The sequence below is a fragment of the Pogona vitticeps genome, chromosome 1 (genome assembly GCF_051106095.1).
Source record: "Pogona vitticeps strain Pit_001003342236 chromosome 1, PviZW2.1, whole genome shotgun sequence".
Lineage (NCBI taxonomy): Eukaryota > Metazoa > Chordata > Lepidosauria > Squamata > Agamidae > Pogona > Pogona vitticeps.
The window spans coordinates 268706604-268734473 of NC_135783.1; the positions used below are offsets into that span (position 1 = coordinate 268706604).

Consider the following 27870-nt stretch of genomic DNA (forward strand, 5'->3'; position numbering starts at 1 on the left):
GTTCGACTGTATGCCCTCCCCAATAGCAACTCATAACTAGACAATCCTTCGAAAGCAACCTTGTGTAATGTGTGGGTGGCTATTAGAAGGTAGAAGCGTGACTTTGGAGGTGATGCTAAAACCATTGCCTTATTCTTCCTTGAGCATAACAAGGTCCTTCATGAGAGCAGCACAAGATGGGCCACAATTGTTTATACAAGCATTGATGTCTAGGTGTCCTGCTGCAAACAGAGCCCATTCACAGGACTGGACAAATAAACTCAGCCAAAGTTTTTCCAGAATACCTTTTCTTTTTGTGTCATAAATCAGTGAAAGCCACCTGACCCACAGGCTCCTGAAGTAAATGTAATTGTTCAATATATAGTATGTTAGGAGTAGCTTAAGGCAGGCAAGTGCAGCTGTTCGTTCATTTTTAAACAGGTTTCCAAAGTTTCATTCCCTGCTTGTCCTCATTATTTTTGACCAAGAGTTTGTTTCAAAGGATAATGGCAAATTGTTATATTAGGTCACAAATTGTGTTCTTCTTGATGACTGCTGACATCTTTGTTAATGACCATGAGAGAAAGGAAACAATATGTTTATGCAATTGTGTTATGTTAACTCGGGAACTGTTGATTGATTGTATAAAGGGGACTTTGGAATGGATGCTGGATAGTAAGCCAGGAGATGAGGAAAACACATCAGAGCTGGAGTGGCAGGGGAAAAGAGGGACAGGACTTTTGAAACAACAACACCCAGGAGGAAGGCAATATCATGCTTGAAAAACAATAATTCTACTAAACAGCACATAATGATAGGAGGCAGGAAGTTTGATAAGACCACACTGAGCAGTACAATGACAGAGCAGTAAGATATCAGCTTTCCTGTGGTGAATCACAGAAATCATTGCTACACTGCTTTTGAGAAGCGTTGGGTAGAAAATGGCACATGGCACTGGTTATCTCAGCATGAATGTTCGCAAATTGGAACAATTTATTTTCAGTGCACGCTCATCAGACTGCCTTCCAAAATGGCTTGCTTTCGTCAATGGGATATGAGAATCATTTACTGTTGTTCCAATATGTTATTCTGTGCATTACCATATAATAATTGATTTTTGATTTGTGTTTTAAACAACGTTGAACAAAGAAGTGATGTCTTTATTATGAATCAATGCAAATATTGTAAATGTAGGTTTTACAATGTTCCAAAGCTCGGGCAGGCTGTCATTCTTGCTAAATATTGTTGGCTGAACAAGAGATTGCAGTAATATTATGTGGAATGTCTGTGTGCATGCAGAAGTATGGACATTAAGGATGAATGGATCCGTTTCAATTTAGTCTGCAGCCATTCTTGCACTGACACAACTGTAGGCCCCATTTGCACCATAGATATGTGGATTTTTAAAAAATAAAATCTGGACAAATTACTGGTTAAATGGTACTAGCAGCTTTTAAGACAGTTGGAAGGTTACTGTTGAGAGAAAGATGTCCTTTTTAATAAGTAAGCTTTACAAGGTGGTCTGAGGGATACAGTTTGCCCCTTTAGTTTTTAATAATGGGTAACAGAGGAACCAAGTGGCCCCAAAGCCTAGATGTACCACATATTAAAAACTGAAAAAGAGTTACAAATGCCCCTGGGAGGAATGAGGCAGGCAGATGTGTGGCCCTTCCTCTCCGGAACACAGTACCAGAAAAAAACATGGCTTCCCTCATGTGACCATGGGAGCAGCCATCTTTTCTCCTGTATAGTGGCAAGAATGCTCTTCATGCTGCTTCATGCACGTAAGGCTGATAATGTCACCATCCATGGACTTCATCCTTTATATAAAAGTTTTTTATCCATCCCTACAAAGGTTCTGATGCTGCCTAAGGGAAGCCTTGTTGTCCTCAGGAATGCGAGGAAGCCTTTGGTGTCTGAAAATCACCAGGATGGGGACATCAGATGAATATTCTCTCCACAGTAGTTAAAGGATTACAGGTCTAGATTTGCAGAAAAGAGTTTTGATTAGAGACCCAGTACTTTCCCTCCACCCTCAAGGACCTGGCTGAAATCCTGTTGATGTAAAGTTATGCCACATAAGCCAGAGAATGTCATAATCCAGTGAAGGGAATTTTTAATTTATATTAATTGAAAGCTTTCCATTTGACCTGGGAAAGTTTTAGGGAGCCTTGAGATGGGGGAAGTTATTAATAGTCCAAAAAATGCTGCCAGGTTACTGTTACTGATGCCAATCCCAGCCATGGCTATCTGCAGTGAATTTTGGTATTAAAATCTCCAGATGATTGCTGCATAAATATATTATTCCTGACGTAATTCAAAAGAAATCTCTATGAGAAAAAACTAGAATAGTTTCCAACAGAATTTTACATATTTGAATAAACTATAACAATTTTATATAGTATACTATACCATGTATTCCTACATATAACATATCTTAAACATAAAAATTATGAAACAATACTCAGTTATCCATATTATTCAGCAAAGAGTCTGAAATCTCTGTCTTACTTGCCTCTAGATGAGTGTTTCCCACCCTGGGGGTTTGTGACTCTCGAAGAGAGTTGTAAAGTATTTCCTGGGGGGGGGGGGGTTGCATTTCACCTTATAAGTGTTGTAGCTCTTGTCAAATAATTTATACCTTGACCTTTTAGAGTGGGATACTAAAGTTATTATATATGTATATGTATGAGAAACAGGACCTTTGGGGGAGAAAGAAGCCTCTGCTTTCTGAGAAAGGGATGACTGGGTCTGTTTTTTATATATATAAAATTAAGAAAGTAAGAAATGCCAATGCAAAGATATAATTGCTGCTGCTTCCATAAGAATGGGATTTTAAACTATGATGTATCACTTCCAGAGAACCTAGAGAAGGGGAGGATATGTTAAAAGAAGAAAACCTCTCTCACAAAATGATGCCCAGGGAGGCGGATACACAAAAACCACCCAACTATTCTGCAGCAGAAAGCTTTGTGCCAATTTCTGAGGGGGGAATCCTCTCTGCATGAAGATTTTGCCTCCTCCCTGGTACCATAATGAGCTTCTGCCCCCCAAGCCCATCTTTGAAGTCCTTTGCCTTCTCTTCTCTCTACCTTTAACATCCCCCAGCCTCTTTCCTTTCCAATTTTGAAGTAGTGGTGGTGGAGTCAGTGACAGGAGTAGTAGGAAGGTGAGCAGCATCAGCATCAATGGTGCCACCATACTGGGGGACATCGGTGATGGCCTATTCGTGCAAATGTGGCAGGGGGTTTGCAGGTTACTTAGCTATTATAAAAGGGGGTCACTATTTTAAAAAGGCTGGGAACCACTGCTCTGGACTTTCTGAAGGGCTGTTTAGGGCTATCTTATTTTTGTTCATTCGTGAAAGATTAAAATGTATGCAACCCCTCAATGAGACTTGGGAAGTTACTGAGAATACTCTGAAGCAATATGTGGAAATCACATCACCTATACAACATTAGAATAATTATTTTATGTTCGAGAAGCATTATACATAAGAATACTGATATAGTTTTCTATGATATAGTTTTCTATGATACATGTCATATATTGTGTCATTTTGTTTTCCAAATTGCCCTTAATAAAGAAATTCAGCTTGAAACACACCTGGAATAATATAGCTATACAGCTCTCTTCATTGCTCTGCAAGGTTACAACACTGGATCAAACTGATAGAAATCAGAAATACCAGGCAAGGGATTTCTTTTATTGTTTGGACCACAAATCCTACAATTCTCCATTCTGACATTTCCCCCTGACATACAGACACCTATTTGTGGCTTACCTGGGATAAAGGCTTAAGCTGGAAGGCACTGTGTCTTAGCTAGGCCTAGCAATCTCTACTTTCCTGTCGAGAAAGGAAGCTACCCCACTGTAAGCTTCCCAAATAAATGTGTAATTGCCATCTCATGTAAGATTTCTTCACATTTCAGACATACCAGCCAATCATCCCTATACCCAACGTTCTATCACTTGACATACCCTGCCCTAAAATGAGATGGATTGACTCAGTAAAATAAACAGTGGCTTTTAGTTTGCAAGACCTCAGCAGGGGTATTTATGATGAAACCTCTTGGAAGTCCTTCATTCATAGGGCTGCCGTAAGTCCAAAGTGACTTAACAGCATGAAACAACAATACTCTGTTCTTTAGCATTTTCCAAGACAAACATTATCCACAAACATTTCGATGAATACATCTACAAAGCAGCACATTTTCTAAGGAAGCAAGAACATTTCTGGTACCTCATAGGTAACACCACTGTCAGTACCAGCATCCCATGGTATCAGATCTTGTATTACTTTCTGGACCCATCCACAGTCTTTAGTACACAGATCTTCAGCTGAGAGACCAACATTCCAGTCAGGACTGGGGCCTAGCATGGTAAGGAAAGACATGAGATGGCGTGTTCGGTCCACAGAAAATTCAGCAGAGGGAGCAGCTCTCCTGCAAATGAAAAAGAAAGAGCACAGCTAAAGAAAAGACTGCAACTTGTAAAAACAAAGCCTTGTGTGCTGAATGAAGTTAAGTTTAGGACAAGTTTATGTGAACCAAAACATGTTTGTAAGGAGAGTGAAACCAAAATTAACAGCACACTTCCTGTATAGTGCTTTTAAGATCAGAGTGAAAGGCAGCAGATTTTTGTCTTGTATCATGTGCCTGAATCCTGGCAATAAAAGATAGATAAGGTAAAGTACACAATATTCTTTTACGTTGCGAGACAACTGTGTGAACTTAATGAGATGATGGTTGTTGTGGGTTTTTCGGGCTCTTTGGCCGTGTTCTGAAGGTTGCTCTTCCTGATGTTTTGCCAGTCTCTCTGGCCGGAAGATGCTGGCCACAGAGACTGGCGAAACATCAGGAAGAACAACCTTCAGAACATGGCCAAAGAGCCCGAAAAACCCACAACAACTATTAGATCCCGGCCGTGAAAGCCTTCGAGAATACATTAATGAGATGGTTTGCATTCTGTCTTTGGATTTATTTTATTTATTTTTTGAGTCTACAAATCACTTATAAAAGAAGCACATGAGTCTTTGTCTAAAGTATGCAAAAACAGTAGAAGCATGCTAAAAGATGTAGTTTATGGACAATATTTGCTGGAGTCAAATTAAAGCATTGAGACTTGCAATGTTATAAAAACTCCCATTAGTTAGATTTTAATGTTCAGGCATGTGGGAGATTTAGAGAATCATCCAGAAAGTGCTGTTGCAGCCAAATATTGTGCAAGTTTCTGCCCAAGCAAATCTGTGGTGATAAGCAGCACACCCTGATTTTTGAGACCTTGCCAAGGGCTCCATCAAGGAAAGAAAAGGCTGCATATGGAATCCATTGTGATGCTTCAATAGCCACATCCAACGTTCTCCAGTGACCGAGAGTCCATCTATCCAGTGTCTGATCATGCAGGGCTTGTGCTGCTCAGGCATCCAACTCTTTGCCAAATAAGATATTGACATCTGGTACGTGCCCTACATGTCAGGCTGCCATCAGAAGGCATAGCACCACACCAGTTTCACAAGGAACACTTAAGGCCAAAAGTATTTAAGAATGAAACACAATTACTGTAGGTCATCCGTAGTCTATCCTCCTCTTTTATTAACATGTTCTGCCATATGGCTCTGAAGGCAAGCCGGGTGGGCAACTAGGCTGGCATGTTTGGGCATCAGCTGAGTGGCAGAGGGCCCACTATAATTTCCCATTTCTTGGTAGAAGTATCTGTTAGGGACATTTAATCTTACACTAGAGGTTCTCCAGGTCCACTTGGCCTTCTCCTCACTGCCCATTTAAAAGCTGCTCAGCAACATTTCTGACAACTAAATCTGCAATCCGGTTCCATTTTAGCATGAGTGCAAACTATTCATTTTATACTGGCCTACCTGTTCCCAACATATGCACCCAGTGTCTAAAAAAATTATTCAGTCCTACTCTCCTAGTACTACCTGTGACAAACCCAGACCTACTGGGATCTGCCACACGTTAACTAAGCTGCCACCAACCATTCCCTATAAGAAGTCACACAGACCAGGGATGGATTTTCAACAAATAAAAGAGTAAGGTTTATTTGAAACAACACACAGGCAAAATAAAATGATCAGGTGAATAAGATATAGTAACGTGGCTTAGTCTCATTCATACATGCACACAGTTTAGTTCACACAGAACACTTAACTTGAAGCACAGACCCTGAACCTATCAGTTCTGGCTAACCATACAGACACCTGAACCTATCAGGTTGGTACTGACTGACACACAGTAGTACCCTGTCTGACACACAGACTCCCACACCAGCTTCTTCTTCCCAGCTGCTGCTTCTTCTCCTAGCTTCTCCACACAAGCTCCACATATATATATACAGTACAGCCCCTCCTCCTGATGTCCCGCCTTCCACTCCCCATAGGATGGAACTTTCCCTCCAAACCCATGACAGACAGGTAACATCAGTGCTGTATGTAACACCTCCCCTCTTTATAAGTTGTTTTGTAGGGGGAAAGCTAAGGTGCTTTTTCCCAAAAAACAACCTGGATAAAACACACAACAACAGTTATACATACAATATCATACTTACTTATACTTACATTCTAAGTTAACCATATCAATTAGGCATTTAAACATTTACCATATACATTACATCAAGTTACCTTTATTCATACAAACCAAATTCAAAAAAAAGCAGGTACATTTAACCTTTGGTCACCAACATATATACATAGTCCATGTTTCTTTCGCCGTCTTCATTCTTCAGGTCTTCTTGACAAGGCGTCAGCAACACAGTTCACTGACCCTCTGACCACCTTCACTTCAAAGTCATAGTCCTGCAGGTTTAAAGCCCACCTCATAAGTTTGCTATTGTGGGTTTTCATTGTCTTTAACCATTGCAGTGGTGAATGGTCAGTGCACAGAGTAAAATGTCTTCCCCAGATGTAAGGCTTGGCCTTCTGGATCGCGTAGACTATGGCCAGACACTCCTTCTCCACGGTTGCCAAATGTCTCTCACCTTTCTGGAGTTTCCTACTCAGGTAGGACACTGGATGCTGGTCACCATTCTCATCCTCCTGGCAAAGAACCGCTCCTACCCCGCTGTTAGACGCATCGGTGTAGATGATGAACTCCCGGTCGAAGTCTGGAGCACGCAGCACTGGATAGTTGATTAGCGCCTGCTTCAACCTCTGGAACGCCTCCTCACAGTCGCTGGTCCACGGGATGCGGTCATCAGCCTTCTTCCTCGTCAGATCGGTCAGCGGAGCCGCAATCTCGCTAAACCTCGGGATGAACTTTCTGTAGTAGCCCACCAACCCAAGAAATGATTTGACTTTTTTCTTGGTGTTGGGTCTGGGCCAATCACGAACTGCTTCTATCTTGGCGTCGAGGGGTTTTATCACTCCTCCCCCTACCATGTGACCCAAGTATTTTATTTCTGGGCTACCCAGCTGACACTTGCTCGCCTTTACTGTTAGCCCTGCTGCACTTAACCTCTGCAGCACTAACTCCAGGTGTTTCAGGTGATCTTCCCAGGTATTACTGAAGATCCCTATGTCGTCAATGTAGGCCACAGTAAATTCACTGAGCCCTGCCAAGGTCTGGTCCATCAGCCTTTGGAATGTGGCTGGTGCATTTCTGAGACCAAAGCTCAGGACTCGAAACTCATAGAGACCAAAAGGGCTGCAAAAGGCAGTCTTTTCTTGATCCCTGGGATCAATTCTTAATTGCCAATATCCCTTTACCAGGTCCAATGATGAGATGAACCGACAACCCCCTATGGTTTCAATCAGGTTGTCTAGCCTGGGCATTGGGTAGGCATCAGGAGTGGTTACGCGGTTTAATTTCCTGTAATCAACACAAAACCTAATGCTCCCATCAGGCTTGTCCACAAGGACTATCGGAGAGGACCAAGGACTAGAAGAGGGGACGATTATGTTCTCCCTAAGCATCTCGTCCAGCTCCTTCCGCACCTTGTCCCTATAGGGTCCCGTTACCCGGTATGGGGATACTGCCTGCGGGGGTGCATCCCCTGTGTGGATCCGATGCATCACTCCCTTCACTATCCCCGGCTTGTTGGAAAACACCTGTTGATATTTAATGAGCAGCATTTTTAGTTCTTGCTGCTGGTCTTGGGTGAGTGCAGGACTGATCTTTACCTCCTCTGGGTTGTATTTTACTTCCCCTCTACCCTCCCAGAAGGGTAATTCAGCTTCCTCACTCTCAGCTGCTTTTATCGCAAATAAAACCCTCTGTTCCCCTCTGTAGTAGGGTTTTAGGGCATTCACATGAACCACCCTCCTTGCTTGATTCTCCTCCTGCTCTATAAGATAGTTCAGGTCTGACATCTTGGAAATGACCCTATATGGTCCTGCCCATTTGAGCTGCAGTTTGTTCTCTCTGCAGGGCCTAAGCCAAAGCACTTCCTCCCCTGGGTCAAAGTGCCTCTCCCTGGCTTTCTGGTAATCCCAAGCTTTCTTTCTGACCTTTTGAGCTTGCAGGGTCTCTGCTGCTAGCTCTAGGTTTCTCTTTAAGTCATTCCTTAAGGTGCCTATATATGTCACAACGTCTTCTGGGTCATCCTGGGTGATCTGCTCCCAATTTTGTTTGATCAAATCAAGGGGCCCTTTCACCCTTCTCCCAAATAAAAGTTCAAACGGACTGAACCCGGTACTGGCTTGTGGCACTGATCGATAAGCAAACAAAAGGGATTGCAGCTTCTGGTCCCAATTGTTTGGATTCTCTGCCAAGTAAGCCCTAATCATGCGCATTAGAGTCCCATTGAACTTCTCAGTTAACCCATTACTTTCAGGGTGATAGGCAGTGGTTTCCTTGTGCTTAATTCCACAGATTTGCCATAACCGTTTCATGAGCTTCGATGTGAACGATGCTCCCAAATCTGTGATTATTTCTGAGGCAAATCCCATCCTGGACATATACCCCACCAAGGCATCTGCCACTGTGTTAGTTTCAATGTTAGTCAAGGGAATGGCTTCAGGGTACCTCGTGGCATGGTCCACAATGGTGAGAACGAACCTGTTCCCCCTCTTTGTGGCCTTGGGCAAAGGTCCCACAATATCCACCCCTATGTATTTGAACGGAGTGTCAATCACAGGCAAAGGGCACAACTTTGCTTTGGTCCTGTCGCGGCTATTCCCCTGCCTTTGACACACATCACATTGTTTACAGAACTCCCTGATCTGCTTCCCTATGTCAGGCCAGTAAAAATTCTGTGTGATTCTCTGCTGTGTTTTGTTCACCCCTAAGTGCGCAGCAAACATGTCAGAGTGCCCCCTTTGTAAGATCATGGGGCGATACTTTTCAGGTACCACTAGCTGACTTCTGATCCCATCTCCCCCTTTTGAGATATTCCTCAGGGTCTCTCTATACAAAATCCCCTTTTTCTCTAGAAATCTCACTGGGGTTTCAGGTGTTAGCTGGGCGTCAGTCACCTGTTCAAAACACTTTTGGAGAGTGGCGTCTGCCTTTTGCTCTTGGCCAAATCGGCTGTCTGTGGTCAAGGTTTCCACCACAGCTTCTGAACTCCCCTCTGCTTCCGTCTCTGGCTCATCATTACCCCCCTGAACTGTCCCCACGGTGGCTTGTGAACGTGTAATCACTAGCACCCGTTTCACATGTTCAGCCAGGTCATTTCCCACGAGCACGGCTGCTGGCAGAGTCGATGAAATCGCTAGCCGCCAAACTCCCCTCCAGCCTTGAAAGTTCACAGGTACCTCCGCTACTGGCAGTGAGATCACCTGTCCCTCAATCCCTGCCACCTTTATGCTCTCATTTGGGATTACATACTCCCTAGGAATAATATCTGGATGGCACAGGGTCACCTGGGAACAAGTGTCCCGCAGCCCCCGATACTGATGGTCAAGTATTCCTACGTCCACCCCTGCTGTTTCAAACAACTGAGAATCTGTTCTCACGAGCAAGCATCGCTTGACCTCCACAAGAGGACCATTTTCCTCAGCCTGATCAGCAGATGTAGCTGTTCCAGATTGAGTAGCCATGGCAACAGGCTCCCTCAGTGACAATGAGCCTGGCTCTTTCTGGACACAGAACACAGCTTTTGGCTTGGTTCCACTCGAATCCTGAGGCACAATTCCTTTTAGCTGCTTTAATTTCTCACACTCTGAGATTAGATGGCCCTTTCCCTGACAGAAGTAACATTTTCTGCTATATTTTGAGTCTTTCTCATCCTGTTTTGGTTTTCCCTCCAAAATCTGAGGTCTTGGTTTCATGTCTGAGGGCTTCCCTTCACCATGGGCCCCTCCCCCTTGCTGGCTTTTCCCTGGTCCCTGAGAGTACTTGCTGTAGGTTTCTTTAGGTTTCCCCATCGCTTTCCCCTCACCCAAGGGCTTTCTTATTTGGGAAATAAAATCTGCGATCTCGGCTGCTTCTGCCACAGATTTTGGTTTCCTTTCCCTCACCTGGAATTTCAGTTCCCCATGCAGGACTGAATAGAACTGTTCCAGCGCTATCAAGTCTTTGAGCTGCTGGTAGGTCTCTGTCCCCTCCTGAGATAGCCATTTCTCTAGCAGCCTCACCAATTGGGCCCCCACTTGGGTAAAAGTCTGCTCTGGTTTCTTGGTGATTGACCTGAATCTTTGCCTCAGCTGTTCCGCATTTATCCCATGTCTTGCAAACACCAGTTTTTTAAACTCTGCAAAATCTTTCATCAGTTCCTCTGGCATCTCTGAATAAACTTCAGCAAGGCTGCCACTGATTAAAGATCGCATGATGGTCATCTTCTCAGTTTCCCTCACTGAGAAGTCCACAAACGCTCTTTCCACTAAGGAAAAGAACACCTCAGGACAATCTCCCTTGTGGTACACAGGGAATTTCTTCAGGTCAGCTTTAGACAATTGGCCTCCCTCAGAATCCCTATTGTTATTATTGTTCTGGTTCATCAGTTCCAGTTTTCTTAACTCAAACGCCATTCTTTCTTTTTCTAGAGCAATTTTCTCTCTCTCCCTCTCCATTTCCAGTCTCTGTCTCTCTAATCTTTCTTCTTTTTCCATTTCCCTCACCCTCAGTTCATGCTGTTGGGCTAGGAGTATTTTCCTGAGTTCTGGGTTCTGTTCCCCTGTGCTGTCACCCTGCACTGAGCCAAATTCATCCTCAGAACCTTGGTCTACCTGGGGGTCTTTCACTTCACCCATTTCTGCCATTTGGCTTCGAGTCAAGGGCATAATCCCCCCCCCCCAGAACAGGCTGCTTTCAAAAGTCAAGCCTCAAAATAAAACGACCACTTTTTTTTTCTTTTGCCTCAGAACCAGCTTTCTCTATAGATTGCTGCTGTTCTTCAGCACTAACTTGCAACAGTTGCGAGCTAGAGTCTACCCCCCTCTGCTGGGCCTCTCAGCAGGCAGGCTAAATCACTTCTACTTTACAATTTTGCCTCAGCTTTTTCCCGCCAAAACAGAATGCCTCAGAGCTCCCTAATCTAGCCCCCAATCTGAGGTTACACGTTCTTCTACTAGTGCACCTCCCCGTGAGGCACACCTAGAAGATTACCTACGCGCTCTCAGATTGTCCCTGACTAGACCCCCCTTGCTCTGGGCACACTTGCCAAGGCTTTGCTGGACCACTGGACAACTGGAGCAGTCGTATCCCACACGCTGGACACCAATCAATGTGACAAACCCAGACCTACTGGGATCTGCCACACGTTAACTAAGCTGCCACCAACCATTCCCTATAAGAAGTCACACAGACCAGGGATGGATTTTCAACAAATAAAAGAGTAAGGTTTATTTGAAACAACACACAGGCAAAATAAAATGATCAGGTGAATAAGATATAGTAACGTGGCTTAGTCTCATTCATACATGCACACAGTTTAGTTCACACAGAACACTTAACTTGAAGCACAGACCCTGAACCTATCAGTTCTGGCTAACCATACAGACACCTGAACCTATCAGGTTGGTACTGACTGACACACAGTAGTACCCTGTCTGACACACAGACTCCCACACCAGCTTCTTCTTCCCAGCTGCTGCTTCTTCTCCTAGCTTCTCCACACAAGCTCCACATATATATATACAGTACAGCCCCTCCTCCTGATGTCCCGCCTTCCACTCCCCATAGGATGGAACTTTCCCTCCAAACCCATGACAGACAGGTAACATCAGTGCTGTATGTAACACTACCTTCTCTTCTGCCAATCTAAGGCTCCTCTAGCTGGTTCCAGCTATGGAAAAGGTATCGTTTCAGATGAAAGAACCTGGTAAATCCTAGATTGTTTAACTGACTTGAACTGGGAAATCTAACTATTTTTGCACCTACAGTGGTGCCTCAACTTACGAACGTCCCTACTTACAAACGTTTCAAGTTATGACCAGCTCCGGCTGCAAAATTTTGCTTCTACTTGCTATCGGAGCTTCCACTTACAAACAGAAAAAGGCAGGGGAAAAGGCAGGAAATTCAAATTTCTAACACTTCTTTGTAGCACTTTGAGCATGCATCAGAGGCAGCTTGGGACTGCCTCGCTTCTGCTTCTGGGTGAGCATGTGTGTGTGTTTCCAGGGAGGCTTCGGGCTGCCTGGTAAAGTAAGGTGCTGTTTTCTGCTTTTTAAAAACTGTTTTGGGTGTTTTTGCAGTGTGGTTTTGGGCTGTGGGGGTTATGTTTCTGTGTTGTGATGGGTCTTGTGGGGGTTGTTTGTTTTTTAGTTCCGCCCATTTCCGATTGGTCTTGGGGGGGTGTTGCTTTTTGGAATGTTTTTTTCCATTTCCGATGGGTCTTGAGGGGTTGTTTTCGAGTTACGTCCATCTTGAAATGGATTATTATGGAACGGATTATGGTTGTAAGTGGGGGCATCAGTGTATATGTATTAAGTGTAATTGTATTCCAGTGAGAAGGTTTTAGAGGGAACCTTCTCAGAAGTTTAGCTATGATTCTGTCAAGCATGTCAACAATAAAACATTAGCAAAAATATGCAGAACTTTCTCTCGTTTTGAAGTTGTAGTCCCAAAACTAATTTCCCAAGTGCTACATATGTCTTTGTATGTATTGGTGGATCTCCAAGGAGATAAACTAGCCAGTCTTGAATCTGAAAGATGGAGAGGACATTGTTAGTGCCACAGATGAAAACATTTCTGCTGTCCCCTCATTTGTCACCTGGCAGGTATTGAAAAGATTGCTCTTTGCTTTCTCGAGTTTCAGTCAGGGTAATTCTAATGGCTGAAGCCATCAGTGTTCATCAGGCTGCTCCTTTGGAACAAACATGCCTCATTCTTCTAAGAATATCTTTAACGGATCAAAGAGCATCATGCAAACTAAATGCCAAGGTTTTCAACTCTTTTAGCATGTTTAGGATAGCAGCAACAGAAATCAATTTTAGAATGATTCTGATGGAGCCACCACCCTGCTGAATTCAATAGCATTTGCACAAGAAACATCATTGTACAGTAATTTTCACATCACTTCTTCCGGAATAGGCTTCTGAAGATAATGGATAATTCCCAGAGTCATTAAGGGGTGGGGATGGGATGGATGCAGTGTTAGGAATGGACCACTGGAGAAAGATTTTGCAATGATTGCCTTCACAGCCACAATTCTACTCCTATCCTGTCATCTTAATGAAGACTTTTTAAAAAATCTCCTGTTTTTTAAAAATCTGTATGTACTGTATATCTCCCGAATTGCTATAACTTACTTCAGGATAATTCACTAGCACAGGATACTGCTCAGCATTTTTTCCTGACTTGATGCATCCTTACATCCAGCTCAATAATTCTGGAGTATATTATAGGAAGTAAGGCCCCTTTTGACTTTCCACTTCTGGTACAAAAATATCTAAAGCTGAAATTGTTCTCCATCCACTCTGTCTCCCCCCCCCGCCCATGTTTTGTAATCAAAATGTACGAAAGGAACTTGAGTGTGCATTGGCTATGCTCAAATTTGTTATCTGACTATGTTTAAAGAACAGATTTAACCCAAGCATCACAGAAATGCAGCACCGTCATCAAGAGAGGGAGAAAGGCTCAAGTTCAAAAAGAAAGATTATTCAAAGCTTGAGAATGCTGGAGCTTTTATAGCCTTGCATGCTGCCTCTACTAGGTGTGGCTGAGAGGTGGGGACGTTTCGGGGCCGGGGTGACTCTCAGTCTATCCAGCACTAACCAATAGTTCCTTTCTGCCTCTGAAATCAGAGAGAGTCCCACTTCTCTGCTCAGCTCTTTCCCCCTTCTCTAGAGTGTTAAAATCCATTGAAGGTAGCCATGTTTGTCAGTTTGCTCTTTGATCTGTTCACAATTGGAAGTAAAGAAAATGGTTTTTATTCTTTCTACTACTAACAATTTAGAATGAGTTACAGTGGTGCCTCGCATCACAACGTTAATTTGTTCCAGCGAAATCGCTGTAGAACGAAAACGTCGTAATGCAAAAATAACAAGCCCATTGAAATGCATTGAAACCCCTTCAATGCGTTCCAATGGGCTGGAAACTCACCGTCCAGCGAAGATCCTCCATAGGGTGGCCATTTTCGTGGGCTGTCTTGCGAGGAATCCATCCCAGAAAACAGCGGGGAGCCATTTTATTTACCCGGTGGCCATTTTGAAACCGCTGATCTGCTGTAGGAAAATCGTTGTTTTGCGAAGAATCGGTTCCTGAAGCAGGGAACTGATCATCGCAAAGCGAAAAAACCCCATTCAGACCATCATTTTGCGATTGCAATTGCGATCGCAAAAAGATCGTCGTAATGTGAGGCAATCATAAAGCGAGGGACCACTGTATTGAGACTGTCAGGGCCAGTTAATGAGAATGGAGTGGTCTACTCTGGGGAACTTGAAGCTATTCTGCTCTGTGAATCCCTGCACTTCTGCTATGCATCTAAAGGGATTCAACCAAAATACAAAATTCTGCAACATAGAAAATGGGTTTCATAAGGAATGAAACAAAGGATATGCATGGATGGTGCATTCATGGATGGTTAGTTCCAGATTTTTTAAGGCTCATCATCCCCAGGACGATGATGAAATGCTGTGAGATGTAGTCAAAAAATCAAGATGGCAGATTAAGAACAGCTATTACAGGCCCATCCTACACCTAAAGGAATGTGGCAACATGATAAAACAATGGCTGTGGTCATAAGAAACTAGGAAAATGCTAGGTTGGAGTTCTTGCCCATGATTCATCACCGGCTTATTCTATGAGATTGCCCCTATGACTTTCCTCCATTATGCTGGTGCCGGTAATAAAATCATAACAATATGAGAAAATATACTCAATCTCTCTAAATGATGAAATTCATTTAATTTATTAATACAGCCGGATGTGCTTTAAGGCAGTAACTCACTTTACATCAGCTAACTCCATGTCATTGCATTTCATGAGCATGGCGCTGTTATTTTTAGGTGGAAGATAAAATCTCCAAGACAAGGTCTTATCACATCCTGTAATATAATTTAAATGTACTATTTCACAGTAAGAATAATCAAACTGCCATGGATTAACACTAAAAAAAATCATTGTATTAATTATGTATTCTGAAGGTGGCAGATGGAAACAAAATGGAAACAGAATTATACTTTTCGGGTTGACATGTATCTTGCTCAATAAAAAGAAAATATCACCTCTTTTTAATAGTTTCAGGGGAAGAAACATTTCTCTCATAACAATGAGGATCTCCCGAGCAGTTCTAACAAAGTAGCAATATGTCTAGCGTTAATTGTATTTATTACCCATGACATTTTATACATCATGTGGGATCTGATCTTAAATTGATGTTGTAGCTATTGTTGAAGTGTGCACAGGACAATTCAAAGTGGCATTTTATGACCCTTTAGGACTGAAGATGAAGGTGTTGGTCAATTGACCAAGTTATATAGTATAATCTGCTAGGTACACAGAAGACTGAACATTCAACTACAGCAAGACTTTCTTATGGATGTAAATCTGTTCTTTTCTCATGCCCAGGTGGGGAGTGTTGCTTTTTTCCTGGTCAGCAAGACCGTAAAATACTTTCTGTTGATCTTGATGAGAGCTCATGCATTTGCAAGAATTTTTGCATCAACTGCATGAATTACACAAGCTGTGTAGGTGTTGCTTTGTTTCATGGACTTACATCAGATGGGTTATTCGCATCTTGTTGTCCATTCAAGCAAGCTTGTGCTTTCTGTGTGTATATGCTTGGCTTCACAAAGAGAAAAGACACTTCTTTTATACAAACATTTCGAACATATTGTAGAAACAGGAACAAAAAAGGACTTATATTCTTGCACAGGAAGTGAAAGATCTCATGGGAGTTAATGACCTCTCAGCAGGCTACTTTGAGGTGTCCCAACAGGCTGTCTTTTGCAGAATGAGTACGTAATTCAGCAAGATTTCCTCACCTCTTTTTTCTGCTCCATATTCTCACTATAGAAAGTATGCTGCAGCATTTCTTCTAGGAGACTAAGCCTAGGGAGCATCACATGCTATGAAAATGAGACTGGAGTGTAGTCACAAAAAGAACAAGATCGTGCATGTTTCCACTGAAAAATTTCATATACCCAAAGGGCTGTTCTGACAACTGTTTTGTAGGAAGTGATCCACATGATCAGGGGGCCTTCCTTCCTTTGCCATACCCTTTCATCTTTCCCAAAGCCACCAAGGATTTTTTATTTCTGCTGGTGTGACACAAGGATGGGGGAAAGATTTGATCATGTTACAAAAAGAAAAGAAAAACAGAAAGGATGTTCATTTTCATTGTCAGCACCTAATGGTGTGTGTGTGTGTGTGTGTGTGTGTGTGTGTGTGTGTGAGAGAGAGAGAGAGAGAGAGAGAGAGACAGAGACAGAGAGAGACAGAGACAGAGACAGAGACAGAGACAGAGAGATGAGCTCCCTGCACTTGAAATGAGTTGGGATCACCTTCTGAGGATAGGCATATGGAAAGCAAAGACTAAATCAAAACTTTTCATATCAGCAATGCTCATAGCGCACAGGCAGGAATCGCAGAAGGCCTGTGGTTTTACATGCAAAGAAAAATACTGAACACCAGGCAGAAATGTTGAAAGAAATCTCACATTGTGCAGGAGGAAACCAAAGAGCAAAAGACATCTTCTCAATGGCCCCACGGAGATGCTGCACAGTTGCCAGGTTTGAATTTGACAAACAATATAAAAGAAAAATCAGGGCTTGGGATCATGGACTTCTGAACACGATGACCACAAAATGTAAGAAAGGGCACTCAAAGTATTACTACTGAATGCCAGTATTATATACAGAGATCTCACAACCTCAAATCCTGTCAAGAAAAATATAGTACCTTCTTGCCAAGGCTCTTTGCTTTATAGAGGTGTATATAGGTCAAGCAATTTCCCCTGAGTTAATCCTAGGGTATGTGAAAAGTATATTAGGATGGGACTCTCTCCTGACCTGCCATGCCTCTTCTGAAATAGAAATGTAGGATCTGAGAGTTGCAGCAATAAATAATTTCCCACCATCATCACCACCACCATCTTTCTTTCCTTCCTGCATAAGAAAGGTCAAAGAAAGAGTTAAAAGCATTGGAATTCTTTTGCCAACATGAGCAGAACTTCTCTTTCCACTAATAATTTAAAACGTGCAAAAGGAAACATAGCTCCTGGCCAGATATCAGAGGTCCCCCTTCAGATTCCAATCAAATTGCGGGACAGAGTTACTGAACAAGGTCTGTAGGCCAACTGTAGATATACTCAGAGTTCAAGGGTACATTGAGAGTTTTTAATTTTTTAATACCGCCTCATAGGTCAGGGAGAATCAATTCCTTCAGAGCACAGAGTGCTGTCCTCTGAAGATGCCGGCCACAGAGACTGGCGAAACGTTAGGAAGAACAACGTTCAGAACACGGCCAAGAAGCCCGAAAAACCCACAACAACCAATTCCTATATTCTCAGTCTCAGGGATCATTTCAATATCCTGAATGGGTAGATCTTTCCTCTCTCTCTCTCTCTCTCTCTCTCTCTCTCTCTCTCTCTCTCTCTCTCTCTCTGTGTGTGTGTGTGTGTGTGTGTGTGTAAAAGAGGGAGACAGGACAAGGTCTGTGGGTCTTAGGAGTATCTCTACCATGGCATCCTCAGTGACAGTTCCAAGTGAGCACATGTGGTTATCTGCTTTTTTGTCTTATCAAAATTAACTGGCAGTGCCTGCTACTTGGGAAGGTTACTGCATGTACATCAGAGTTCTGAAAAGTTCTCGCTTTTATGGCTTATTATAGGTTTTTGGGTTACATCAGTGTCGCTATGGGCCATCACTACAGAAACAAGTTAAGTTCCCTTGTCTATATCCTCATTTCATCTCTACTATCGCTTATTGGGTATTTCTTGAGGGTATGCTTTATGCTTTATGTTCTGTTCTGCATCTATACTATTTGCTTTGTGAAGTTGATTGTGGTAAGTATAGATTAGGGAATTACCTTCCTATTTTGGTTGGTTTATATATTCTGCAAGGAGATTCTCAGAACGAACTGTATTGTTCGGCTTTTTCTTGTGTTCTACTCTAAATAATAATAATAATAATAATAATAAAATGCTTCCTTGCAGATTATGGGTGTTTGTGCACATTTGTATGGGAATCTATAATAATTCCCACTCTTACTATGTTTATCAGTTACTGAAATTTGGCCTTTGCCTCTGATTCCTAGGAGGTGGAGAGCTCAGGATTTCAAACTTTGCTTTCCCAATAACCTCAGGGTTGTCTTGCAAAGTTTGTGTGTCACTTGGCTTAGAAGGCAGAACTTCTTTCTGTTTGACAGAAAGAAGTTCTGCCAGTTCCCACCTTACAGGATTGTTGCTGGCCCTGGTAAGCTCAATTGCACCTGGAATAACCATGGTTTCTGGGGCTCAAGCCCTTGGCATCTCTGTGGTAATATTTATGGGGGAAAATCCATAGGCATTTAGTGGCAGATTCTGAACTGGACAGATTAACAGACACATGGCACTATTGACTGAAGCATATTTTTCCACATTTTTGGAAATGTTGACAGTGTTCTTGGCAGGTTTTCAAATAGAATAGATGCTTGTTACAAGAATATCAATCTTTGCTTGCTTCATCTTTACGCCTGAGAATCTGCAAAATTATTGTTCTCACCCACAAGAAGGTGAGATATATTCAAGTGCTCTTGGTGACAGTTCTTGCACTGAAGAAAATGATATTCACATAAATGGATAGTTGTGCATGACTCTGTTAAATGCTGTTTTGTTACATGGACATGTTAAGGATTAGAAGCACAAGGTGGTTTTTTAAAAAAAAATACAGCCAATTCTCCTGTACCTGCTGGTGAATGTGGTTTTCAAAATGAAAGGACCCTGGTTTTGCACACAGAGACTTTGCACCAATTGGAGAGACCACAATCAAAAGAAAAAAAAACCCACTCCTTGTCTTACTTTTGTAGGGCTTGAAAATTCCATGTCTCATCATACCAGAGACAGCACAAATCAATGGAAATAATGATTTTGAAGGCATTCATGACCATAAGATGTCACCACCTTATTTTCTTCTGCAGAATCCACTGCAAGTCTTGCTAATGCATGGTGTGGATCCGATAAATCTATTTGTAAACAAATAAAATTTTAAAAATAGAGATGATGAATTCCTCACAAATTCCTAATCCTGACTGCAATTCAAAGGCCAAAATGTTGTGATTTCAGATGCATTGCTTGGTGCCTTTGCATTTACCAGTGGTCCAATTTCATTTTTATGAAGTCTACATATTGAACAGCTAGGTCTTCCCAATTACAGAATTCAGGCATAACTGACACCTTACATATGAAATGTAAAATATATCATCTCCCCCTTCATAGCTAAATGTGTGGCCATTTTAAAACTTCATCTTGATTAAGAATTGACAAAATGTCTAGGAATTAGATTAATTGCTTTGAAGCCATAAGTGGTCTGTGGACTATCACGAGCTTTCTTTTTTCTTTTTTTACTTCGGTGTCTCACTGCATGTTGGCTAAAGAGATGAAATCTTCTAAGACGTGATCACATTTTGGCTGAAACTCAAAGGTGGAGCAGCATCTTCCCTAAATTGTACCACTGCCAGATGCTGCTATCCAGAAAACATATTCTTAGTAGTGCATCAGTAGAAAGAGAAATGTATATCCGAAGAGTCGACAGTTTAGTGCAGAAGTCTGCTTAACCCCTTTCTGGCACAATTGGGAAGGCTCTAAAAATTGTCACTATTAGAGAGGGATTCTAAAAGGGCTGAAACTTTTCCATGGCTATTATGCTTGAAAGTTAAGATAGAATTGTACTATAAGGCTTCTAATTATGTGGCCTTTGTTTTCTTAAATTGGTGTTCTAAGCACCCCTCAATGTCCCTGTCTCCACTACCCAGCAAGTCATGGCTATGTAGAGGAAGGAAAAGAACAATCATCTGTCTATGTGTTTGCATGCTTTTCTGCCTGGTTCAGTCACTGCTACTTCATAGGGAGATAAATGTATGTTGGAAGGGAGAGATAGGCAGTGGGGCAGTGAGAGGTAGAAGGGGAGGCCATGAATTCTTCTGCTGCTTTGGTTCTCATCCAAGCCAGAGAAGAATGAGGAGAGGTCTTTATTTGAGGCAGGCTTCTACAAGCTTCTGAGGTTCTTATCTGAGATTGTCTCTGAGGGTATTGCTGGCATATCAAGTGCGATTGCTACCAAGCTGACTCTACGGCATGTATCATCACGAAGCCAATAACACACACTTATATCTAATCCTCTGTTGCCGTTCACTGACTTCATCTCCTGTTTTCTGTTTATCTTCCTTCCCATGACAGTGATATCACAAATGCTTATTCTGAATATAAAAGACCCTAGTGTGCCTTCAGGTAATATTGCCTAAGCCTTCCAGATGCTTTAAGGCCTTCTGCAGTATACTTTTTATCTTTGATTCCTTGCTCTCATCAGAGGCAAGTCATCTATGCACAAGCATTGCATGGTGTTAATGGCTGCCCAGAGGGGAATGCCACTCAGCTGGGCCAAATGCTACTCAGCCAGACAGACAACACCCATAGCAAACAACACAGTCTGTGCTACTTAACTAATATGATGAGTCCCCACCCACTCCTGTTCCCTTTTGTTATATGTTCTACTGTGGAAACAGAAGCCAGTGTTGCACAATAAACATGTTCTCTCGAGTTTCAGAACATTACCTGTGCAAGAATATACTTTGATTCTCTATGGGGTTACATTGTTATTCCCAGCTAATATGGATTTAACTGAATCATTGGGATTTGCTATGTCACACTGTGATATAAATCCCACTGATTCCAACTAGCTGGGATTGATAACTGGATTTAAATGTTAGGAACACAAAATAATGGCCCTTTATTAGAATAAAAGGAAAGCCAGCAAATCAAATATGTAATTAAACTGAAGGCTCCCATTATCTAAAATCTAATGGCTGACACAGCAAATAATAGCATATTGAAAAATAAAACTCAGGATTCAGTCCTTTAGAATAATGGTAGCAGAAAGAGGCACCACATATTTGTATACCGATATGATGCAATTACTTCATTATGCCTTGCTCAGTCAGAGGGAAAAGACAGAGAGGGGGAAAAGGATAACGTGGACACAGTGCCACTTATAGAATCACAGAATGATTGAGTTGCAATGTGCCTGTAAGACCATCAAGTCCAACTCCCTGCTCAGTGCAGGAATTCAAATCAAAGCGGATCTGACAGATGATAGACTAATTTTCTCTTCACACCTCAAGCATTGGAGTGCTCACCACTTCCTCAGGTAATTGGTTCCATTGTTCTCTTCTAACAATGTTCTCTTCTAACAGTTTAGACTTTTACCTGATATTCAGCCTAAATCTGGCTTCCTGTAACTTGTGCCCATTATTACGAGTCCTGCACTCTGGGATTAAAAAGAGAACAGATCCTGCCCCTCCTCTGTGTGATAGTCTTTAAAGTATTTGAAAAGTGCTATCGTATCTCTCCTCAGTCTTTCTTTCTCAAGGCTAAATATGCCCAGTTATATCAGTCTTTCCTCACAGGGCTTGATTTAGAGTCGTCTGATCATCTCTACTGCCCTCCTTTGAACTTGCTCCACCTTGTTGAACTGGACACAGTACTCAAGATGAGGCCTAACCAGTGCTAGATAGAGGGGAACTAGTATTTAATGGGATTTGGGGACTAGACTTCCGTTAATACAGCCTAAAATAACATTTACTTTTTTTTTTTTGGCAGCAACATCATCCTGTTGGTTCATATTCAGCTTGTGATCTACAACAATTCTAGGATCCTTCTCAATTATTATTACTGAGCTAAGTATCCCCCATTTTGTAAATGTGCATTTGGTTTTTGTCCCCTCGGTGTAGAACTTCGCACTTATCCCTGTTAAATTTCATTCTGATATTCTAAGCCTAGTGCTGAAGCCTATCAAGATCTTTTCGAATTTTGTTCCAGTGTATTAGCTATTCCACCCAATTTTGTGTCATCTGCAAATTTGGTTTTCCCTACACTCCCTCATCCATTAATAAAATGTTGAAGAGCACTGGACGCAAGACACAGCCTTGTCGTATCCCATTTGTTACCTCCTCCCAGTTTGAGAAGGAGTCATTGATCAGCACACTCTGAGCAGGAGTCTGTAACCAGATGTGTATCCACCTGATAGTTCTTCTATCCAGCCCACACCTAGTTATCTTCTAATCAGATTACCATGGGGCACTTTGCCAAAGGCTCTGCTGAGGTCCAAATACATCAGATCTACAGCATTCCCACCATCTACTAGGGAGGTTACTAAACAAAAAAAATGAGATCAGATTAGTGTGGCAGGATTTGTTCTTGACAAATCTGTGTAGCTTTCTAGTTATCACTGCATTGTTTCCAAGGTGCTTGCAGAGGGACTGTTTTGTGTCAGGTTGACTGGTCTGTAGTTCCCCGGTTCCTCCTTTTTGTGCTTTTTGAAGATAGGGATAACATCAGCCCTTCTCCAATCATCTGGCACTTCACCTATCCTCCATGATAAAAAAACAAACAATTATTTTGACATTGCTTCAGCCAGTAACTTCAATGTCCTCAGATGCAGTTCATCAAGCCCTGTAGATCTGAACTAATTCAAAGTAATAACTATTTGTTTGTCAATATCAAGCTGCACTCCTATCCCTTCCCTTTGTATTTCACATTTGCCTGGAGAGTCATAGATTGTCTTTTGGAAAAAGATTGGGCTAAAGTAGGAATTGAGCACTTCTTCCTTTTCTCTGTCATCTATTATCATTTCCCCATCCCCACTGAGTAGCTCAGTGACTGTTTTTTTCTCTGCCTTTTGCTATGTACCTTCATGTACCTGAAAAATGCTTTTTTTATTATTGCCTTTAGTGTCTCTTGCTAACCTAAGCTCATTATCAGCTTTTGCCTTTCTAACACCATCCCTGCCATTCTTTGCTACGTGTCTGTACTCTTCCTTTGTAGCCTGGCCTTCCTTCTACTTCCTACATATGTTCTTTTTAATGTTCGTCTCTGAGCTTTTGGGGAAGCTACACTAGACTTTTTTTCCCCACTGTCTTACATCTTTTTTTCTTGTTGCAATTGTTTGTAGTGGTGCCTTTAGAATTTCCCTTTTAGAAACTCTCATCCATCTTGGACTCCTTTTCCAATTAGGCTCTCCTGCCATGGGACATTACCTAACATTGTTCTGAGTTTATTAAAATTGATTTTCCTAAAATACAGTATATTTGTGCAGCTACAATCTGTTTTGTTTCCTCTGAAATCAAGAACTCAAGTAGAACATGGTCACTTCCCCCCCAGAGTTCAATTTACTGCCATTTTTTCCACCAAGTCATCTCTGTGGGTTAGAAACAAGTCCAGGATAGCTACTCCTCTAGTTTCTTCCTCCACCTTTTGTAGGAGAAAATTATCAACCACACAAGCCAGGAATTTCTTGGAAGGTCCATATTTGGCAAAAATTTGTTTCCCAACAGATATCAGAATAATTGAAGTCTCCTTGTACTACTACATCATGTTTATTCAAAATTCTTGCAATTTGTTTTTCAAAAGTTTCATGTTCATCTTCATGATTAGGTGATTAGTAGGAGACAAGTCCAATTCTCTCCCACCTCCAAGCCAGTAGCTTTTCAAGCTCTGGATGTATTGCTATAGTGACATCAATATAAATGTAAACTCCCAACTAGATTTGTACAAAAGTCATCATGGTCAAACTTTTCAGTAACAGAACAATTATCTGTCATGTTTCTCAGTATAGCTTTTCCAAATAATTTAGACTGTTCTTTGGTTTGGCCCATGAGACAATTTTATAAGATCCTTGAATGCCTGCTACACTTTATTTCAGCCAAAAAGCACATCTGGTTTGATTCTAATGCTAGTGCTTCTGTAGTTTAGTTCCTAAGTACGTTTAGTGCCAGATTCAAGTTTCAGGGAATTGGTCTGGGTGCCTGTATCCCTGTTCTGGCAATTTCATTAAGGAATTTTGGAGCTGACAGCTTTTATGGTCTTGTCCAGCTCAGAGGAAAGCATAAATGTAGCAAAGGGATCAACACAGTGATTGGACCCTCAAGTGGCCTCCGTCTTCCTGTTACTCCAGTGATACTCCAGCAAGCAGGCTGAAGTGGTTCATTAGTCAGGAAGTGCATTGTCCAATGCTTGGGATCTGTCCCCTATGTTGTACCACTACTATATAATTGCGAAACAGTGAAGTTCTAGCTGTGATTTATTCCACTAAATCTATGTTGCATTCTGGCTTCTTGCCCCACACCTAACAAGCTTGCTGATTGTGCTGCACACTTGAACCAAGGAGATTCCAAAACTGAATGGATTTTATAAATACAATTATTAACTTCTAATTTTTTGGCTGTTTCTCGTCCTCAAAAAAATTAAACACCAAATTCTTGAGCCTGTAGGTAATTGTGCCTGCAACAGATATAGGAAACTAAAATCAATGGCCTTTCTGTAGACGCTTGCTTTTTTTATCCTTTCAAATCAGGGTTGTCTTCATTATGGAACTTACCCAGCTGTGTCTACAGGAAGCAAACTTCTGTGATGATCATGCTATGTTGTAACCTGTGTGTGGAAAAACTGATTTTTCTTTTTTACAATAGTTCCCAGAAAGTGCCCCCACACACACTAATATGGCCACTGGTCACATTGGCTGAGGGATTCTGGGAGGTTAATCCAAAAAGTAATGTTTCCAAGGTCTGGGGATAGTTCATCATGACTCCTCAACAACATAGAACAAATAAAATTTCCCCCCAAGATACCATCACAGATACTACTACGGACCAGCGACCTAGACTCCACAGGAGTATGGCGGCTGATAGATGTGAAATAGCCCACACATCTGGGTTTCACAGATAGGAAGCACTGAAATAGTGTGTCTGGTCAGGAAATGCCCTAATTTTACTTTTCCACGTGCTGCATCATTTTCTATAATATCTGAAAAGTGAAAGATAGTAGAAGTCAGCCCTGAAGCTTTTCTCAGAGCTTACAGCAGCTCTTCCATCTGAGGAACAATCTATTTGATAAGCAGTGACAACCCTGCAACTGTATTTTCACTCCTTCTGTAATCTGTAAAGATGTCAGACATTACAGTTCCTTTATTACAGCTTAAATACCTCACCCCTTTTTGGTATCAAGCACTTTTTAAAGAAGCTTATCAGAACATTGAACACTGAAAATCTTTTCATTCCACTGTGATCTAGATGTGGAATAGAAGAAAAAAAAATCAGTTGAAATCTCATTAAAGTTCCATTACCTTTTTGCACTACATGCTTTACAAGCATTTCTCTGAATATAAACAGAATTGTAGATTCCTTTTATAAAAAATAAATAAATCGAAAAACATATGTAAGGATTTGATAGACTAAAGAATGGCTCAACCCCAGGGCGGAAAACAGATGCCCAGAGAACAACTTCTAAATTATAGCCATAGATGCAGAGTAAAAGGAAATAAAAAGGCAGAAGAGAACCATTAAAATGTTTTACATAATGGCTGGTCACTGTTTTCACTAGGTAACTGAACCAAGTTTCTCTGATGCATATAGTGTTTGCATAGTTTGATGTAATATAATCTAGGAAGATGCATTGTCTTCAGATAAATGTGTAAAATCATCGGAATTGAGGGTGTTTTTGTATTTTGGTGTCAACTACAGGGGAGAGCAGAGAGGCATTCATGGGGCAAAGGGGCATAGCCACAGGTGCCATGTGTATAAATCCAACATTCACATGCTGCCATTAGAAGTGAGAAAGAGAAAGACAAACTCAGGAAGATGCTGTTCTGGTGGCAGAGGAGAAGGGCAGTATGCCCTTTATCTTAGAAATGAACCTACATTGCCTTTCCTAGTTCAAATTAATTGATTAAACCATCACATTCTGTGCTGTGGCTGCAGCACCACTAATTTGAAATCCAAGAAATTGGAAGGGAAGGGACAAAGACCTTTGGGTAGTGTGGGCGGCATATAAATTAAATAAATAAAATAATAATAAAATAAATAAAGAGAAAGGACAGCAAGTGTAGACAAGCAGAGAGTCCCCTTATTGGGAGAAAGACAGCCTATAAATAAGAAAAATGAATGAATAAATAAATAATAAAATAATAAAAATAAGGCCCACTGTGTTTTTGAAATCCCCCACTCAGTCACTTCCCTCTGGCTGCCTTAAGAAACTGATGGGGGCTTTCTTCTGACAGCTGAGAAAAATGAAAAAAGTAAATAAACACCTCTACATACAGTTGGTGCCTGACTAGAAACCCTACTTGTCTTGTCTACACCATTTATTCTATGACAGTCTTGCTGTTTGCTTTTTCCTACTAGCAGGAATGCTTTCCTGAAGAACCAGAAATGTATGACTCTTGGCATGGACCTGGACAAGGATCCCACTGGAATGCTTCAAAATGGGGAGGGAAGCACTAATCTGTGTGCCCTTGTGCAGGCAAACAGCATGTTGGGAGGTGAGGAGGTGCGGATTCTCATCACTGTCTTTATTATTCATTGTGGCATTGAATCTTTTTATTGACAGCTGCATTTTAAATGAAAATATATTCACAGGGAACAGGTTGACATATGCATTTGTTGTGAAACATTTATTGTTTTTTCTATAAACTATCAATCATTTGGCAAATTTTCTATCTGAGGCAAATCAAGTTTATCCTTGTTTGGCGAGAATCACTGTGGTTAAAATGTTCATGGTCCCCAAATTCTGTTTCCTATTTCAAATTAACCCTTTGAAACCAGAGAAAAGCAAACTTGCTAAATGAATGTCTTATAATGGGAACAAACAGCTTAGATTTACCGAATCAATTAGATACAACTTGCTTATAAAAGATGGACTAGCAAATCCCAATCTTAGTCTCTATTTCATGCATTCCAGATGAAAAAAAAGGAAAACATAATGAAAGATGAGAACCTGCCAATGTTGATAGTTACGTCTTCAAGAAGACCCATTATATGCTCATTATATGATCTACCATAAAGGTGAAAAAATTAGAAAATGTTAACTTCTGAACCCAACCCATTTCTGAAAGACTCTCTTAATCTGTGGCTTGAGTGAAAATATTGAAAATATTTAGCACCTTCCCCTTTCTCCTTATATCCAACTCTATATCATCTTTCTTTTTGTTGCTCAGACATATTTTATGTGTGAAAGCAAGATAGGACAAGAGGGGTTTTTTTGTGTGTGTCAAGGGTCTTTTCTATTCAGAGCATCCACACACTCACTTAACAATAATTCTATTTTGCCCCAAATTGACTTCAAGTATTATAAATAATAGCATTTGGTAACTAATCAGCAAGAAATACAAAAATACCTTGCAGTTTAACAAACTTTCAGTAACCTAGTGAATCATTAGACTTTACTTCTGAGGCCCAGGCCTTGAATATTTAGGCATGGTTGACTGAAGTATTATATTCTGAAATACTAATTCCAGAATCATGTCTGTATTGGCATGGGAAGCCAAGTTGGGTATCAAAATTCCAATAGGAAATGGGACAAAATCTG

The 27870-nt window shown here is 41.4% G+C and overlaps 3 protein-coding genes across 5 annotated transcripts in view; 1 reads left to right on the plus strand and 2 right to left on the minus strand.

Annotated features, from left to right (window-relative positions):
• SPON1 (spondin 1) overlaps positions 1-27870 on the minus strand; it is a 385887-nt gene that overhangs the window by 17743 nt on the left and 340274 nt on the right. The window contains exon 8 of the mRNA XM_020797212.3: positions 4223-4424. Within this exon, the coding sequence (XP_020652871.2) occupies positions 4223-4424 (202 nt within the window). The remainder of the gene's footprint in view (positions 1-4222; positions 4425-27870) is intronic.
• The window catches only part of LOC144586143 (uncharacterized), a 100773-nt gene continuing 77860 nt past the window's right edge, over positions 4958-27870 (minus strand). Inside the window, exon 2 of the mRNA XM_078384007.1 lies at positions 4958-12121. Coding sequence (XP_078240133.1) covers positions 6710-11155 — 4446 coding nt within the window. The 5' untranslated portion in view covers positions 11156-12121 and the 3' untranslated portion in view covers positions 4958-6709. The remainder of the gene's footprint in view (positions 12122-27870) is intronic.
• Positions 12233-27870, plus strand: part of LOC144586144 (uncharacterized) — a 33154-nt gene continuing 17516 nt past the window's right edge. For all 3 annotated transcript variants that reach the window (XR_013540896.1, XM_078384008.1, XM_078384010.1), the window contains exon 1: positions 12233-26824. The gene's annotated coding sequence lies outside the window, so the exon portion shown is untranslated. The remainder of the gene's footprint in view (positions 26825-27870) is intronic.